The sequence below is a fragment of the Cnephaeus nilssonii genome, assembly GCF_951640355.1.
Source record: "Cnephaeus nilssonii genome assembly, chromosome: 17".
Classification (NCBI taxonomy): Eukaryota; Metazoa; Chordata; class Mammalia; order Chiroptera; family Vespertilionidae; genus Cnephaeus; species Cnephaeus nilssonii.
The window spans coordinates 25,331,199-25,350,597 of NC_137088.1; the positions used below are offsets into that span (position 1 = coordinate 25,331,199).

Consider the following 19,399-nt stretch of genomic DNA (forward strand, 5'->3'; position numbering starts at 1 on the left):
CGCGTCGTATTTCTATAAACTATTGAGAGAAATGAACCATTGTAACCCATGTCAAACAGAAACTGACAGTAGTTTTTCAAAGTTTGGGGAACAGAAAATCTATGTCTACAAATACGACCTCTTGTCAAGATAACTAGAATCATTTCATAAAGGAACCTTGGTAAGTAATGAGTATTGGCCTTATTTATAAACAACCCAGGATAGGAAGTTGTATGATTTTTTCATGAAGATGCGCCTGGTCTCTATGCAATCATTTTAGTCTGTAAATTCCTAGCAGTTTACGTTTGTATTTCTCTTTAACAAGGCAACTCTGTGCCATTCCTTCTTCAGGTTCATCTGTTGAGAGTTGCTCAGGAATCCATTTCTGGCTGTGGGCTAAGGGACTGGGAACTGAGACTCAGGTCAGCCTATATCTGGTTGGAATCCCTTCTCCTCTGCTTTGCAGCTGTGTGACTATGGCATGCGGTTTACCCTCTCTGAGCCTGAGTTTCCCCATAGAGTGCCATAGGATTACATGAGATAATACATGTAAAGAATTTAGCCCAGTGCCTGGCCCAGAGACCAGTTAATATTAGATATGATTATATTTGTTATCAATTAAATACCTAAGGGAATTTTAGTTGCATCTGTTTTACCAATTTTCCTTCGTGTGTTCCATCTAGTCAGGACAGCGTTTTTGATTGTTTTGTTGTTGTTGTTGTTTTTTGTTTTGTCTCCCTCCCATGTCTTTTCATCACACTCTAGGGTGGGGCCAGCAAGCTGTGCTTTAACAAGCCTTCCAGGTGATTCTGATGTGTGTTCAAGTTTGGCCTAAAGTTTAGGAAAGGGTGATCCCAGGAAAGGGTGATCATGAGACACCATTTGATCATGAGACAACCTTTTGAAATGAAGTCTGCTTTGTGTTTGTCCTTTGGGAAAAGGCTTTGATCACCAGCCGTTGCTGTGGGTATTTGGCAGGCTGCCGGCTCCTGCCTATCGTGAGAGGCATCTTAGAAGGTTTAGATAAAAAAAAAAAAAGCTAAAGGGCAGCTGGTAGTTCCTCGAGGGTGTGTACAAATGGCACCTTTGCCTACTCTCAATGCCCTAAGGGCCACCCCACTTTCCAGGGCCTCCAGTTGGCCAGTGTCCGGATCTCCAAGCAGCTCCTTGTTTTCCTGGGCTATGAGCTGGCAGGGAGTCCATAACACTGTGCCCTTAGCATTCCAGTGACTCACAAGCCAGTGTTTCTCTCTGGCCCTCCTTAGAGACTGCTGTCTCTGGCATACAGAGGGCTGCAAGAGCCTCGGTAAACAAGTAGTGGTGGACAGCAAGAGAGGGGATAAGAGGGCTCCTCCTCCAAGGAGGCCTCCCAGCAGCAGTATGTAAATGACTTCTTGGAATTGCCAGCCTGGTCCTGGAAGATCACCTTGCAAGTGGGCCCAATGCCAGCCTGACAGATGGCCTGGGCTGCAGGCTGCACAGCCCACATTAGGCCCATCAAGTGTGTGTTCCCTGAAGGCAGCGGGCCCAGCCAGGAGTGTCAGGGAGGTTATCCAGGGGCATGGCCCGGGCTGCAACATGGGTTCCCAGCTCTACCTACCTACTTTGCTCCTGCCTGCAGTGCTCTCTCTGAAGGGGAAAGACCAGCTCTCTCTGTCCACTTAAAAGCAAATCTCGGCGTCTCATGATTTTCAGTTGATGCCCGGCCTCGATTCTACATGACAGCCCCTCACAGAAGTGGCCAAGTGTTCCCATCAAATGCATCAGCCACTGCAAAGTTAAAAAGGATAATAAAACAGCAAAGCCTGCATGGAAACTTTGTTCAGAAACCCTATGACATCTACAGAGTATTAAAAAAAAAATTGAACTTTCAAATTTTATGATTTCATGTCCTCTAAGGCCACAGACCTCTTATCATGTTCTCTTTTTAAAGCATGAATTCTTTTGGAAACAGAAAATAAATATATAACTTTTCCCCCCCTTCTCTATACACTTAGAATAAAGCCTGGGGAAATTTAATGTTCCTGGAATCAGCCTGTGGATTTGAGATAAGGATTCAAGGCAAGAAGCCTTTTAACTCAGAGCAGAATCTGTTTGCAGCTCTTGTCCAATTAACATAAAGTATCTGGTTACTGTGTATGTTGCATAATGCATGACAGTGTAAACCAAACGTTTTAAGTGCTGACATTGAACTCCTTGATAACAATGAAGGGCGAGGTAACTTGTTAATTTTTTCAAGAAATCTCCTGAAAAAATGCTTCTCAAAACTGAATGAATCAACACTTTAGAGCTGAGATGCAGCCGAGGGTTGTCCGTGTGTTCTCACGATGATATGAAATCTAGAAGGAAACAGGAGCAACCACATGTCACGTTCTCTTTAAGAGCTGGAAAAGCTGTCAGAAGAATTAAGATTAAACCTCCTGTGAGTCCGTGGGTGTGGAAAGTCACCAGCTAGCTAATATTAACATAGCTTGCAACAGAACGCTGGTGCTAGAAATAGGACAGTTGCATCACTACCACTAAGCAATTTGCATTCGGTGGACCAGCCCCTAAATTCCTCCTGGCTCCTACAGCCCTCCGGGCATTGCATTTCTGGACGCTTTTAGACGGGGAGCTCACACTTGGCTGTCTTGGTTTCCCTGGGAACTCCTACCCAAAAGAAGAAGCGGCAAGAAGAACATCTGCTTTGTGTGCAGGAGAGTGGTTGGGCTACCAGCAAATCTTTAGGCATCTGTGGAATTGTGAAGCTAGATTTCATATGGTTGTCGACAGGGAGGGGCAGACAAGGACCTTCTTGTTTTCCTCGTCATGGATAATCTGTTGCCTCAATCTAAATTCTCTTACTTCAAAAAACATCCTCTCCATGCAATTAGAAAATATGTCTCAGTGCTGAGAAAAAATCAAAGAGCGGAAGAACAGGTATCCTTTTCTTTATATTATCTTTAAGGGGAACGGGATGTTTGCTCTTGGGTGTTGCTTTTACGTCACTTGGGGATTTAGTCTCTGCTAGTTTCCCTGGGTATAGGCACAGGTCAGCTTCCGCTTGGGGCTGTTCAGACTTGCCAATTCGAGGAGCAAGCAGGCTCGTGAGGATTTATTTGAACTCGGAACATTTGGATCCTTAGATTAGGTTCCAGTAGTGTAATAAAACCTCATGTTTTTCTTTCTTCTGAATAGCTAGACTAAACTACTCTATCAGAGTTAAGTTGCGGCTTTCTTGCTAATTTTCCAGGTCTTCAAATACAAAATGTAAAACAATTATTATCTCCACAAAGAAAAGTTATCAGACCCTAGATATACATTGTCTTCTTGTATGTATTTATGGTTATGTTAATATCACCAGGACTTGCAAAACAGAAAACATTGTGTAGATTGTAAGTATGATAGCTTTAAGCAGATCCCTAATGAGCTGAGAAGGTCATTCAGAAGTAATTAGTCATTTTTTTTTTTTTTGGGGTGGAGGGTAGGGAATAGAGGACTGCAGGTTTCAGTCTTTTCAACCAATCAAAAGTTAGGATTTCCAGTAGTAGACTCTAGCATGTGGGAGTATAAATGTTGTTTAATAACTGTTAGAATGTCTGGTCACTTCTTCTTTAAAATCATGGATTAAAAAAAATCATGCATTTGTTCCATTGTTGCGAGACGTATATCGTTCTATCACTTATGAAAGAGGCATTTCTAAAAACTGCTCTCCTGAATGATACCAAATTGTTAGAAGAAACCACTGTCTCTGATCCATTAAATCTGGTGGTTCCTTTAGAAAGAAGCATGGCAATAGTGAAGGACAAATGTATAGCCACATTGAAGACCAGAGTCATAAATTGCTTGGGCATCATACTTGTCACTAGAACTGCAAACTGCACGGGAGATATTAGCAGTGTCCTGTATTTGAATGAGGTGACCTACTTATCAAAACAATTCCAGGAAGTAAGAGCAAAAGTCAGCAGACAGAAAACCCTCTAATGACAGGTTTCCCCAAAGCGTAGATGCATAATTTGGAAAATGAAAACCATTACTACTGTTTGAGAAGAAACTGCTTTTATGCTGTTTTTCTTTTCTTGTGTTTTCTTTTCTTTTTTTTTAATGCTGTGCTTTAATAATTTTACATGAGCTGGAAACTCAGACTGTGCTCACTAAGGGGGCTACCCTTAGTAGCCAATTTATCTCTTATTTAGGCAAGGCATCATGATTACAAGGACATCTCTTGGTTTCCAAGTCTCAGCAGGTGCTTGCTTTTGAAGTGGAAAACCAGAGACCTGGTGGTGGTGCTGTGAGTGGTCTGCCACACTCAATAAGTGCATGTCCACAGGCTTCTTCAGGACTCATTATGAGAGGAGGAGCGATGGGTAATGGGGAGGCGAAGGGGACTGAAGGGATGGGGCTTCAACTGTGGACTGTGCATTAAGTGATTCTCCCTCCCTTTTCTCAGTATTATATGTTTTTGGAGATGTGGCTATATTGCTCACACCATTTATTTTTTAAAGATTATTTTTAAAATGTTGCAACATGCCTTCAGAACATTAGAATTTAACGTGGGTCCTCTGACTTGGACTGGGTGGGTTCACAACCATTGGAGGTGACCTAAAACAGCGATGAGCATTGTACTGATTTCCTAACTTCCTGCATCAGTTAATGGAGAAATAAAGAAAAATGGCATAGTCGATTCTTTTCTGAAACCAATTACAGCTCTGCAGATATAATGTCTCACAAAATTAGAGAAATTAGGTCAGAGTCAATCATGGTTAACCTTGGAAAGCTTGTTGCAAAGTTATAAAGGAGGTTGAAAATGTCTATAATTTTAGGACCTGGATATTGGTTGTCTCTAGTCCTTACATTCCTATAAGATGGATCCTCTTTATAAAAATGAGGGGTGTGAGACTTAGAGACTTTAAGAGATCTTGCCCAAGGCTACTCAGCTAGGAAGTGCTGAAGGAAGATTTGAACTTGATCCATTTTACCATGTTTTATCTCTGAATAATCCAGTGATAGCATCACAACAAACTGCTAACATTTTTTTGTAGAGAGTATTTCCACATACCACTATCATAATTCTTCCCATAAAGGTTTACCACCTGTACACATAATCGTATTCCTTAATATTTTTCTGTATTTGCATTTAAAATCACTCACTCTTAAAATTTAAATTTGTTTTGAAAGAAATTTTCATATCACTACTATGAGTGGAAAACCACTCTCATTTGCCTTAAATAGAAGAGAAGTATAACTATAATAAAAACAACCTAATGTTAAATTATAACTAGATACTGTTAGCTGTGAAACCTCTAAGCCTGAAACCTGCTCCATTTTGTTAAGTAGGAAGATTAGCTTTTAAGAGATTAGCATCCTGCTAACCAACTGAGAGATTCTCCTGGGCAAGGATAGAAGGGAATTACAAGATATCTTTCGCAGTTCCAAGTACTTCATTGTTATTTAGTGTAGTGTCCGCATGCCACTTAAAATCTTCGCCCGATTCGTCATTGGCTCCTACCAGTGTTATGTTCCACACACTTTAGAGAAAATGATCCCAGACACACCATCTGCTGCTCCACTTCTGTGCATTCAGATATATTCCTCCCTCTAGCCTAGAATTCGTTCCTTTACTTACACCTTGCCCACATCCTTCAAGACTCAGCTTCAATGGGCTCATGAAAAAGCTTTCTCCAATTCTGTTGGGAAGAGTGAAGCATAAGATGTTCTATCTGCTTCTAATAAGGCCCTTTACCATATGGTATGTAGTAAGCCATTTGGTTACAGGTTCACAAACATACAGCCCATACATACATGATGCTGGGTGGTGTCTTGTTCTTTGTCCCCTCAGGCCCACCTGGACACCTGGCATAGGGTGATATAGGAGAGACCACAGGCCGATTGCCTATGGAAAGCCTCCTTTCTTGCCTCTGCCCATTTCTTTTTATTTTTCGAAAAAATATTTTTATGGATTTTAGAGAGGAATGGGGAGGGAGAGAGAGAAATATCAATGATGAGAGTCATTGATCAGCTGCCTCCTGCACGCCCCATACTGGGGATTGAACCCACAACCTGGACATGTGCCCTAACTGGGAATCAAACTGTGACCTCATAGGTCAACGCTCAACCACTGAGCCATGCTGTCCAGGCTCTACCCACTTCTTGACTAGACCTGTAGAGTTCCCACACATCCCAGTCATGGTCATTGTTATACTCACCTTGTCCACATTATACTTTTTTGTTTAAAGTTTTTCTTTAATGTTCTTAAGCACCCCTTGCACTTGGTGTCATACAGACATGAAGGTTTGACCTCAGAGCTGGTTGGTTTGGTAGTTTTTGTTGTCATTCCTATTGCAATGTGCCAATCAATGGGTGGACAGGCTATTTATCAAACTGAGAACAAATATCTCATCTTTGCATCCCTAAACTCTATTATAGCAGGCCTTTCACAAAGCCAAGTTCCTAACCAGGTAGAAGATTAAGGTCATTATCGTAACTAGATGGAGGTACTGAAGGTTGGGAAAATTTGATGATGAACATGTTTGAACAGTATTATTCAAATGTTGTTTTAGTGGTAGTGGTGATGGTTGGGGTCACCAAGCCTAAATGGGTTCTCAGGTGAGTTTTGGTAGGTATATGGAACACATTCAAAGAGTATATGATTGCAGCTAGTTTCTCTTGGTTGAGAAACCAAGCAGAGTCTGGCTCAGATGTTGATGTCTGAGCTTGTGGGGAATAAGCAGGACTTGCAGGCAATATTCTCTTGGGTACTGGAGTCCCAATAGCTTACTCTGTGGCTCGGGTTACCAAGGAGGACACTGAGTAAGGAAGGCAGAATTTTTTCTACTTCTGGGCAGACTGTAGCCTGACTTCAGCCCATGTTAGCTTTGTATATCAAATTGCCTATTTGACATCTCCATCTGAATGTCTTGTGGATGTTGGAGACTTGAATGTGTCCAAAGAGAACTTACAAGCTCTATTCTCCAAACCTGCTCCTCCGCAGGTCCATCGATGGACACAAAAGCTCAAAAGGGGAAACGGGAGGTTATTTATTATTGACAAGTTGATCTTCAGGCAACGCTCCTTGGGGAACATCTGCAATAGTGTCAACAATAAAAATTTAAATAAATAAAGATAAAATTTAAAACATGAAATTTAAAAAACTTGGAGAAAGACTGAGACAGAGAAGAGCCTTCTATTTGGAGCTCTTGTCCTTCAACTTATATTGCCCTGCAGTAGCCTCATCAACTTGAATCTCTTCTTCCCACAGATGAGGGATCCGGTGAAGGTGCCTTACTCTCTTGAATAGAAAGACTTCTTTCTGAACAAGAAATACCATCTAAGAGCTGACCTGTCATGTCTTGACAGTTTAATAGTGAATCTGCTTAAAATGAGGAGAGTGGTTTTTGGTGCCAAGGTGCACTTGAAAGATCTCTCCATATTCTTACCATCTGACTACGCAATCATGTTACCATTGATGTCCTTATATAAATATGGACACAAATGTTGACCTGGACAGAGGAAAAGAATCTGTCACCTATCATCTTGTTTTGTGGAATTCCTTCAATTATTAAGCAAGTTTTTCCCCTATATATTGTGTGAGGAGCATTTTTATAGGTAATGAGGATGTAACAATGAATGAGGTATAGTGTAGCCACTCTGTGATGCTTATAGTGTCAATGAGCAGAAAGAGCTGTACTCAAGTGTTTATAATAGGGGGTGAAAACCACATATTACAGTCAGCAGGCATATCTGGCTCAAGAGCTGCTCTGATTAATCTGCTTAAAATGAGGAGAGTGGTTTTTTGGGGGCTAGGGAGCATGTGCAGTAGCTATAATTTAATTAAGGATTAGAGCTAAATTTTGTTTTGAGGCGGTTCTAAAGTTTCTCTTCAGTGGCTTAAGAAAAGCTTTCTGATTCAAACAGGATCCCTGGATTTTTATTTCTTGCTTTGTTTCTTAATGGAATGCTAATCTCAAAGTTGGGTTGTTAAATAAACTTTTGACTTTAATTTGAACCTTAGAGACTTAGTTCTTCATTTTGGTTCTTACACCTTCTCTGAATAACAATATAAAAATCAAGGACTCCATCTACCCCCCCCCCAAATAAAAAAAAGCTATGTTGAGATTTAGAACATTACATAGAATTTTGAGTTGTTAATGCAGGCTTTAGTCTCTAGGTAAAATGATAAAAATTTCACTCCAGCTTGGTTTAAGAAATGTTAAAGAGTTTTTAGCTCCTTAAAGTGAATTGGTTATATCTTGAGAGTATACCAAAGTTATCCATTTTATAAAGTCTCTAAAAAACAAGTCATGTGGAATTGGTTCTTTGGGGATCTACTCTTCCCCCCACACAACCCCAATAATCAATTACACAAATTTGTATGTATTCAGTGCTTTCCATTCAATGCATACTTTGCTAGTCATATAGGACATACTGACCTTAGCCCCACAAATAAATGCAAAATTGCTACTGGGATAGGTACAGCAAAGGAGAGTTATGAGATGCCTTCCAAGTATATACTGGAAGACAGCACCAAGGTGTGAAAGTCAGAAAAGGCTGCCCTAAGGGTCTTAATATTGAGTTAAGATTGAAGGAAGAGTAAGATATTAACTAAAGGAGGATATTGAGGGGACAGGTGTAACAAAGGTCTTGGCCAGAAATGAGCAGGGAAACAGTGAGAAGTGGAAGAAGGGTGTGTGTGTGTGTGTGTGTGTGTGTGTGTGTGTGTGTGTATGGGGGTGTGGTGTGGTGTTGGGTGTTGGGGGACTAACAAATGCTACCCTGAGACAGCAGTGTTTAAAAGAATCCTGGATGTTAGGCTCCATGAGGAAGAGACTTAAGACATGATTGTTTCTGTGTATGTGTTTGCTTGTGTGTTTCATAAGACCCTTAGGGCTAATCTGTAGAAGAAACATGGAAGTCCATTTGGGATGTTCCAGAGGAAATAACTACAACTAATAGGCAGAATGCAAGGAGAGGCTGTGACCTAACAATAAGGATGGGCGTTCTAAAAAACGAGAGGTAAAGGAATGAGCCACCTTTTGTAGAGGGCAGGGTATGTGACCCCTTCTCAGGGGATGGTTTCTGCATCATAATAGAGAAGATTAAATGAAATATCAGGCTCCTTCCAACCCCAAGCTTCTAGTGCAGTGGGCAATACAAAGGATGAGTAATTGAGACACCTTAGGAACAAAGAGAGGGCCCAGATGCATCAGTTAGAATTCATTTTATTTGGTTAGTGGTAAATACTCCACAATCTGAGCATGTTGCTCTGGAATCTAAGGTCAAAGAAGACAGATTCAAATGTCTTTAGCGATTTGGTTAGCATTTCCATCAAGGAAGGGAAATAAAGCTACATGCAGAGAACACCTCAGGTGAAAGCTTTATGCACCAGTAACTAGCTTTTCTGAGCCTGATTGGCCATTGAACTAGAATGGCCTGTACACATAAGGATAGACAACTATGTATACTTATGTGGTCATTGATGAACAGGGACACTGAGACATTTCAGGTTATTTTGTGGCATTTTTAACTACTGGGTGTTTGTGTGTGTGTGTGTGTGTGTGTGTGTGTGTGTGTGTGTGTGTGTTGTTTTATGTCACCTTCATGTGCCTTCAGCTCTTTTTTTCCTGCATTTAATGCTGACAGTTTGTTGCTTATCATGGTCCCTTCTGAAGGTGTTCCAGCCTTCTTGCCTATATTATCACAGCTGTGAAGTGTTAGACATGCCTGGGAGACACTTGAACCCTGAGTTGACTTCTGAGCTATTTCTAATCCTGTTATCTGCTTCTAAACTTTCCTAATCTACTGTACTCAGATGCCTTGGAAACATGAGAGTCAGTAAATGCATGAATACCTAAACCTTTGTCTTTGAAATGAATCTATTAACTCAAACGTAACACCCCCCTTTTTGTGTGTGTGAGAATTTCAGTATATCTTGTTATGTAGATTCTCAAATTTGCTATCCTATTCCACTTCTGAGACAGTCTGTCAGCAATATTTTATTTGCTAACTTTTGTTCAGAATGGAAGATGACATATTTTCTCACCTGGTACAGACAGTTCCATGCCTTCACAGAAAAAGAAATGAACTTTCCACATATGCTGCACTGCTCATAATTTACTGTGAAGAGAGCTGGAAGGATGCTGGAATTCTTTCTTTCCTGTTCATCCTTTAGGCAGCATATTAGTAAGGCTATTTTAAGAAATACAATTTGGATTATACATTCAAGAATAAGGCATTTAAAACTTTTATTTAATGCCTTATCTGTGCGAGGCACTTGGCAAGGTTCTTTTCATACACTGTCATTTAATCTTCATTGGTGGTATTATCCTCACTTTGTGGATGAAAGAACTGAGGTTTAAAGAGGTGAGAGAACTTGGTACACAGCTCATAAATGATGGCACTAGAGTTTAACTCCAGGTTTGCCTGTGTCTGACTCAAGACCTGATTCACTGCCTCATATTGAGACACCTCCCATAAACAGGGTCCTTTTCTTCCCTTCTTTCCCTCACTTCTTTTCTTCTTTCTTTCCTTGGTATTAGATTTTTTCTTGCATTTATTGAGAAAAAAGGGGTTAAAAATAAAACTCCCATAACTACTGTGCAGGAAAGACATCAAATCCTTTTAGATGAAGATCCACATTTTTGAGAGGTTTTTAAGTTATTCAGTTTGGGGGAACTTCTTTTAAGAAAGAGAATATAAAATTGTAAATGTTAAGTTGGATATACAATGAATATTTATTTAGAATGGAATAACAAATCACAACAAATTACAAACTGGCGTGACAAATACAACAAAAATCACAAAGTCTAGGAAAAGAAGTGTTTTTACTAATTAACTGATGTACCCTAAGATGTTTTGTTCCTACATTTTTGCATTAGTCTTTAATCATTATTTCACATGACAATGATTTTCTAATATCCTCTAAAGAGGTAATCAAAAGATGATTCACATACTCCTCTAGAATAGTTAATATATACATTTATATGTCTTTTTTAGAGCCAACAACAGTTTCATAGACCAGCTTCTGGCTCTGTTTCTCCTTTACCACCCACGTACTTCAGATGCTAGGCACCACTGGACACATTTATATGAAGATTTCAGGGCCTGTGATTTAGTACAGCAGATAGTTAAGAGTATTCCTCTACTAGGACAGCTAGCAATAACTTAACCATACACACAAGACTACAAGCCACATTTACACATCCCACTAAATCAAAACAAAACCTAAACGTATCCTCATCCCACCTTCTTTAGGCCAGATCTGCAATTTACCCACTGCTGCTCCAATGCTAACTGATAGGAGAGATGTCAAAGGAAGGGAAGTCAACAAAATGACTACTCTACAGTCAATTGTAGTTCAAGTATCTATTGCAAATTTTACCAAAACATAAGAGTGTGAGAACATTGCCAGAGTCCCTTTCAGAACCTTAAAAGGGGGCCTCTGCAAATGAGGGGCCCTGAAACTTACAACTTCATTGGTTTCCAAGAAAATCCAGCTCTGGAGGAAAGGTATAACAACAAGACAAAACACCGGTGTTACACTGTAATATGCAAGAGTCTATGCCATAGGGTGGCTTCGGAAGTAATGGTGTATGGGGTCCTATTCTGAGCAGCTGGAGCTCCCAACCTCATTGAAGGAAGTAGAGGAGGTTCTTTCTGTGGATTTCAGTCTGTAGGAAATAGCACATGGAGATGAGGATGTTCTGGTACTGCTAAAACTGAAAGGTGCTCAACCCTCATTCTTATTTGCAAAAGACTTATTTGCAATGGGATTACTTGCTAATACAGCCGATCTGAAAACTCCTGCATGGGTCTAATTAATATTAAATACATCATTTACTGTCCTTCCAAGCAAGCCACTTAGCACACATAGAAAAAAAGCATGTTATTCCAGTTAGAGGCTGCACAGTAGAAAAATTCTAGCAGCACTAAAGGAAGTCTTTAAGAATTCATTAAGATGTAATCAAGCTTTCGAAAACTCATCTGTTATTTGCAATTATAATATGGTTACTGTAAGTTGTCTCTGGATAAAATCACCTTTGTGTTGGGTTTCTTTACTGAATTTTGCTCATTGGTAACGTACTCAAATACCCAGCTTTCTCATGTAGGTCCTCTTCTTAGAAACTCTTGACTCCTCTTCCTTTGTTCTAGGAATAACTGTCCTAAAATATAAGGAGTCCTTATGCTTGTATCCTGTACCATTGACCCTATTATAATATTTACCACTAAACTTGACTATGGCCTGTAATTACATCTCAAAACAAATAAAGCATATTGTAGTATTTTGGTCTTATATGAGTACAGTTTATAATTTATAATCAAATTGTTTAAAGTGATTGAATATTGTCAAACCCTATTTCACTAGCATTGACAAACTACCCTTTTTTTTTTCTGTCCCCAACACATAATTTCTGTATAATGAACTTAAAAAGTTTTTTGTTGCTTCTGAAATGTTACCCAGCTTTTTTTTTTCTTCTTTCATTTTTAAGGGATGAAACTATTTCTATTAGGAATACACAGTTTCAAGAGAATGGCATTTTCTACTTAGGAAGCTTTATCGGCCCCCACGCCCCCCTTACATCTGGCTGGTGCAGTGAAAGCCTAATACACCTGCTCAAAGAAGCCTTGTTCCAAAGGTCCTGACCTGGAATAAGAAAACAAAGACTGACTTCATAGCTGGGAACGCAACTGTAACTCCACCGCCACTGCATTGCCCTCTAACTTTTGTTCTCTCCACCAGGGCTCTGCTAATGTGATGCACAGTTACTTAAGAGGGGAGAAATATGATCTCTTTATGCTTTTAATGTTCTTTCCCCGGTCTTTTAAAATACTGGTTTTAGGCCAACAGGTAATCACTCAAAGAAGCTCAAAGCCCTATATGATTTAAGAGTGCTGGAGATTTAAAATGCCAATACAGGGTGAGGCAAAAGTGCGTTTAGAGTTGTGAATACGTGAAACAGAGTTTATTCTTGTATTATTATTTATTAATTATTGTGTTATTTTCCATGTGAACAACTGCAAACCTAATTTTGTCCCATCCTGTGTACACTCTCATTCTGTTCTTTAGAATTGAGGTCTATTAGAAATATTTTTAGATCAAAATATGTTTGGATCAAAGTTTTATGTTTCTTGTAAATCAGTGCTCAAACTTGAGCATGCATTGGAATCACCCGAAGGCTAAACTTCCAGTATACCTTGGAGATAATTGCAGGTTTAATTCCAGAACACTGCAATAAAGTAAGTCATAATCCTCTTTTGTTGAGGGAGGGTCTTGCCTTCAATTATTAAAAAACACAACATCTAGAAAGCACACTGAAGTGAAGTGCAGTAAATTGAGAAATGCCTGTACAGAATACAGGCCCAACTCCCAGAGTTGCTCATTTTGTAGATCTGAGGTGGGGCCCCAGAATTTGCATTTCTAAAAAGTTCTCTGGTGGTAAGGACCACAGTTTGAGAATCACTGATGTAGATCATTTGAAGAAGCATATTTTCAAATTCAAAGCTGACAAATTCAAGCTGACAGGGGTTGCCATTCCTTCTCAAGAACTGCACGTATACCACTTACAAGATGGAGAGTGGTTGCTTAGCCACGGGGATAGATAGTGGCTAATGATAATAATTTGCAGCTTCATAAGCTCTTCTTAATTTTTTTTATTTTTTAGTGAACACATTTCATTTTACTTTTATTGAATTTATTGGGGTGACATTGGTTAACAAAATTACCGGTATATAGGATTCAAGTGTACAAGTCTATAATACATCATCTGTATACTGTATTGTGCTTTCACCACCCAGTCAAGTCTCCACAGGCTCTTTTAAAATTTTTTATTAAGTTTATTGGTGTGACATTGGTTAATAAAATTATATGTTTCAAGTGTACAGTTCTATAATACATCATCTGTATAGTGCATTGTATTTTCACCACACACAGTCAAGTCTCCGTCTGTCTCTATATATTTGACTGCTTTTACCCATTCTACATCCTCATTACCCCCTTTCCTTCTGATAACCTCCATACTGTTGTGTCTATGAGTATTTGTTTATTTGTAGCTTTCAGCTTTATATTCTACATGAGTAAAATAATTGACCATTTTAAACCACAGCTGCCCATGCCTAGTAGCACTATATAATGCTAAGTAAGTAATGCAAGAAATTGTTAAACAGTGTCTTTGCTATCTATACTAATAATAGCCTAGGTGGTCATCAGGCCCTCATGCATCACACCCTAACGTTGTCACAAGATGGCCATCACGAGATGGCCGCATGCACAGTGGAGGAGTCGGGTCGCCGCAGGGGAGGGCCGTTGTGGGCGATCAGGCCAGCAGGGGAGCAGTTAGGAATCAATCAGGCCGGCAGGGGAGTGATTAGGGGGCGATCAGGCTGGCAGGCAGGTGAGTGGTTAGGAGCCAGCGGTCCTGGATTGTGAGAGGGATGTCCGACTGCCGGTTTAGGCCCGATCCCCCTTGGGATATAGTTAAGTTTATTCCTAAGTATCTTAATTTTTTTTTGTTGTTGCACTGGTAAATTGGATTTTTTTTTTTTTAGTTTCTGTTTCTGAAAATTCATTATTGGTGTATAAAAATGCCATCAATTTCTGGCTGTTAGTTTTGTATCCTGCTACATTGTCGAATTTCTTTATTAAATCTAGTTTTTTTGGTGGAGTCTTTAGGGTTTTCATGTCATTTGTGAATAATGAGAGTTTTACTTCCTCCTTTCCAATTTGGATGCCTTTTATGTTTTCTTTTTGTCTGGTTACTGTGGTAGGACTTCTAGTACTACGTTGAATAAGAATGATAAAAACAGACATCCCTGTCTTGTTCCTGTTCTCAGGGGAAATTGTTTTAGTTTTTGCCCATTGAGTATGATGTTGGCTATAGGTTTGCATATATGGCCTTTCTTATGAGGTCTGATCCCTTTATTCCCACTTTGCTGAGCGTTTTTATAAAAAAATTGGTGTTGAATTTTGTCAAATGCTTTTTCTGCAGCTATTGAAATGATCATGTGATATTTGTCTTTCAGTTTGTGATGTGTCATGTTTACTGATTTGGAAATATTGTACCAACCTTATATACCTAGAATAAATCCCACTGGGTCATGGTATACGATCTTTTTAATATATTGTTGGATCTGATTTGCTAGTTTTTGTTGAGTATTTTAGCATCTATGTTCATCAGGGATATTGGCCTATAATTCTGTTTGTAGTGTTTGTAGTGTCATTACCTGGTTTTGGAATTAGGATAATGCTGGCCTCCTAAAAAGAGTTTGGAAGTGTTCCTTCCTCTTGGACTTTTTGGAATAGTTTGAGGATGAGATGTATTAGGTCTTCTTTCAATGTTTGGTAAAACTCCCCTGTGAAGCTCTCTGGACCAGGGCTTTTGTTTGCTGGAATTTTTTTGCTTACTGCTTCAATTTCATCAGTTGTTATTGGGCTATTTAGGTTTTCTGCTTCTTCCTGACACAGTTTTGGAAGATTGCATTTTTAATGTTTTCTTTTGTAGCCGTTTACTTACTAAACTGATATGGCAACTGAGAATTTTAATTGTTGATTCAAATTATGGAATATAGAAAAGGTGTAAAGGTTGTTATGTCCTCCATATTATCTAAAGCCATTTTAAGTTCTTAGCTTTAAAAATAAAAATTTAATTTTTTTCCTTGTCCATACTCTAGTTAATATGTAAATGTAATTATAAAGACTCACAACAACAAAAGTTACCACAAATATTGTTTTAGTGGCTTCTAGACCCTTAGAACATGTGTTTAATGCATATTCTGTTTATTTCTCAATAACATGTTAATGAATGTCTCAGTTACCTATTGAATAATCTCTTTAAAATGCCCATCTCTGGTTATTTACTCATAAGATTACATTCCCTTTTTAGAAATAATTTTCAATTCTCAGAAGATAAACCCACGGGATTCTAGAACAGCTTTTGCTTGGAATGTGATTTCCCCAGTGATGGTGTCCAAAGGTTAAATAAGAACAAGTAAATAGATGTAGACAATGACCAAGGATATTTTAAAATCAAGTCCTTATTAATACATTCTTGAATGCCATTAAATGAGCAATGAGGCAGATATCCCAGGCTCAGGAATTAATGGCTACCAAGGTTACAGGGTGCTCCATTGAGTTGAAAGATGCTAGAATTTATAAAACAAAATGATAAACTATAAAAGGTAATTTATATTTTTTAATGGGTCACTTTTACATATTTTTAATGGGTCATTGTGGAAGCATTAAAGAAATTAGAGCCAATATGGATATTTGAATCTGGTATTTGACATTGAATAGTGAGAAATTCTTGTGCAGGAGCTTCACCTGTGTGAGTTTCAGCATGGTCAGCTATAAAATGCAATTAAGATCTAGTCTGTTTATCTCACATTATGATGATTAAATTTAATTATGTACATGGAAGTGTTATGTCAACTAAAAAGCACTAAACAAATGTGTAGTTTTGGTGGCTGTTCAGTGAAAATTGATTCTCATTTCCCTAAAAGCAATTTAAATTCTTAAATCAAATGTGCAATGTTGGCATCTTTACTTTTCCAAGGTTAAACGGAGCAATTTAATCATTTAAACCATGTTAGAATGCATGTAGACTTTATTTTTTAATGTCATAGATTTTTAACTGCTCTAACTCAGAAAATAGAAATAAGTTGATGTGCAAACCTTAAAACTATAAATATTTTCATCATGCTTGTTGAAAAATGACTATGTCATACTTTAGGAAGGTATAAACTTAATTTTATTTCAGTAATTTCATAGTAGAATCTATCACCAACTAATCGTTAGTTGAAGAATTAAACAAGAAAAAGCCTGGCACCAGATCATGCAACTCCATAAGAAAGTAAAAATTCTAAAATCTCACTCATTAGTTTTCAAGAATAAATTGCAGTTACATAATTTCAAAATACTACTAATTGGTAGTAAGAAAAACTTGTCAAAGGGGCTACTGAAATCAGCCATTTTTTAAAACTTTGTAAGCTAACTAGAGGCCCAGTGCATGAAATTTGTGCACTCGAGGGGGTCCCTCAGCCTGGCCAGCACCCTTAGGGGAGCGGGCCTAAGCTGGCAGTTGAACATCCTTAGCGCTGCTAAGGAGGCGGGAGAGGCTCTTGCCACCGCCGCTGCACTTGCCAGCCATGAGCCTGGCTTCTGGCTAAGTGGCGCACCCCTTTTGGGAGCACACTGACCACCAGGGGGCAGCTCCTGTGTTGAGCGTCTGCCCCCTGGTACTTAGTGCACGTCATAGCAACTGGTCGTTCTGCCGCTTGGTCGATTTGCATATTAGCCTTTGATTATACAGGATAAGGAAATCACTGAAAAAAGGTTCCTTTGTGTTCAGTCTTTTTAACTTACATCTTATTCTGTAACTTCCCATTGATTAACATTGCCTTGAGCATTTTAAGTATTTTATTTAACATTTTATCAGTTGAATGTCATATTATATTGGATTTTTAAAATTTTTATAGAAGCCAAAGTATCAACCAATATTTTAATCTATTTATCTAAATTATTATTTTTCTCACTTAAGACTATCAATTAGATGCTTTTAGCTGCAAGTAACAGAAAATATAATTCATTTATTCTCTCACATTAATGTGCTAGGACAGGCTCCAGGGTTGATTTGTTAGCTTAATTATGTGTTAAAGGGCTTGGCCTCCTCTCATCACTAGTATGTCATCCTTGGTATTGGCTATTCCCTGAGGAGGAGAAGAGAGGGTGATAAGGGTAATAATTCCAAACATTCAGAATTATTGGGAAGTCTTATTAAATCATGGATGGATTGCTGAATACAATCCTCAGAATTTGATTCAGTAGGTCTGGTGGAATCTACGAATTTGCATTTCTAGTAAATTCCCAAGTGATACTGATGATGCTGGTAGTGGAGCCACACTTTGAGAAACACTCACTTGAATGATCCTGGAGGGGAATGGATATTTGAGGAATCATTGGTAACGTTCACTACCCGATGTAATTTATCATTTGGAATATAAAAGAGTTCCTTTTATTCTCCTTATAGGACCCAATGACCGCTTCAAGTTTGTCAGCTTCCTGTTAAATATTCCAGAGTGGGACACTGTTCACTTAGAATACCAATATTTCTAGTAATTGATGTTTCTGAGAAAATAGTTTTGCACTCAACTGTTTGAAATGGGGAATGGTTGGGCTGGTTCAAGCCCCAAATTTGCATTTCAGTTTATTTCTAGATTATAGAAAAAATTTTTTTCTTTCCAGAATCCTCCTTTCCTAATCCCCCAAATATATGATATTTGGCACATTAAATTACTTTTAATATCTTCTGAAATAGGCTAAACAATGCCTTTTAAAACAAAGAAAGCAAAAATAAAGTTGCCTGAAGGTATACTGTAAATCTTAATTACTTTTCCACCTGATCTATATTTGTAGAGATGAAGTTTCTAACCTAAAGGTTTCTGTGCTGTGGATCTCACTCTCTAATTTATTACCATAATGATATTTTTTTGTGCTTTATTTATTTTTTTCTCAGTTGTTCTCACAATAGGAAGCACAGAAGAGAGAAAATTTCTGCAGGGGGCTTGGAAGGACATGGGGTAATTTAGGCAAATATGCAAGCTTTGCAAAAAATATTTCACTTCTAGAAAATAGTGGGGTAGAAAATTTCAGTGAAAAATGTATCACTTTGGAGGTCTGAGGATATGCAACTATTTTCAATACTCTTTCAGAAACCAGTGTGCAGCAGAGTAAAGAAAGATCGAAAATGTTTCTGATGTGAAATTGAAATCACATTTAAATGGAAGGAGGAGGCCTGGATTATTACTGCAAACACATCAGGTCGGGGGGGGGGGGCAGGAGACATTATATGGAATCTGTTCAATAGTTTCAACTTTTCGTGAAAACCAATCCATCAGCAAGACTCAAAGTTAGTATAAGATACTGGTCACTGGCAATTTAATTTACTTGGCTATTCTAAGGCCTGTTGCTTATATATAGTCTCCCTGCTGTCTTTTCCAAGAATTGAGTAGATTCCTTGATCCCTAAGGTAATAACTGATGACTGTGCTGAAAAGTACAATGTTTTTTATTTTGTCAGACATTGATACACATGCCATTAAAATCCAAAGCACATGCTTAGCTAAAATTTCCTACATACTAGTACATAGAAACAGCCACCTCAACATTATCGTTTAATTTCAAATGATTACCTGGGCTTACAATCTAGGTGTGAAATTTCATCTGATCTGGGCAGTGCTCAATATTTAACACATCTTAAAATGATTAGTGTTTATTCCTGTTCAGTTCAAGCTGTCCTAATTAACTCCTTTGTAGTTTGGAGATGTGAATTCATTTTAAACCTTTGAAAACTTCTTGGTTTTTCTTCGCTTTGCAGGAAAGTAGAAGCTCATGTTTTAGCTTTACTGTAGGAAGCAAATAGTAAAGTCAAAGGTGGGATTATGTTTATTCATTC

At 38.5% G+C, this 19,399-nt stretch overlaps 1 protein-coding gene across 3 annotated transcripts in view; it reads left to right on the forward strand.

The window, feature by feature from the left end:
• Positions 1-2,531: 2,531 nt before the first annotated feature.
• ATP2C1 (ATPase secretory pathway Ca2+ transporting 1) overlaps positions 2,532-19,399 on the forward strand; it is a 133,359-nt gene continuing 116,491 nt past the window's right edge. The window contains exon 1 of one of the 3 annotated variants that reach the window (XM_079795654.1): positions 2,532-2,898. In XM_079795654.1, the coding sequence (XP_079651780.1) occupies positions 2,788-2,898 (111 nt within the window). In that variant the 5' untranslated portion in view covers positions 2,532-2,787. The remainder of the gene's footprint in view (positions 2,899-19,399) is intronic. The other 2 variants (XM_079795652.1, XM_079795653.1) reach the window with 2 other exon arrangements.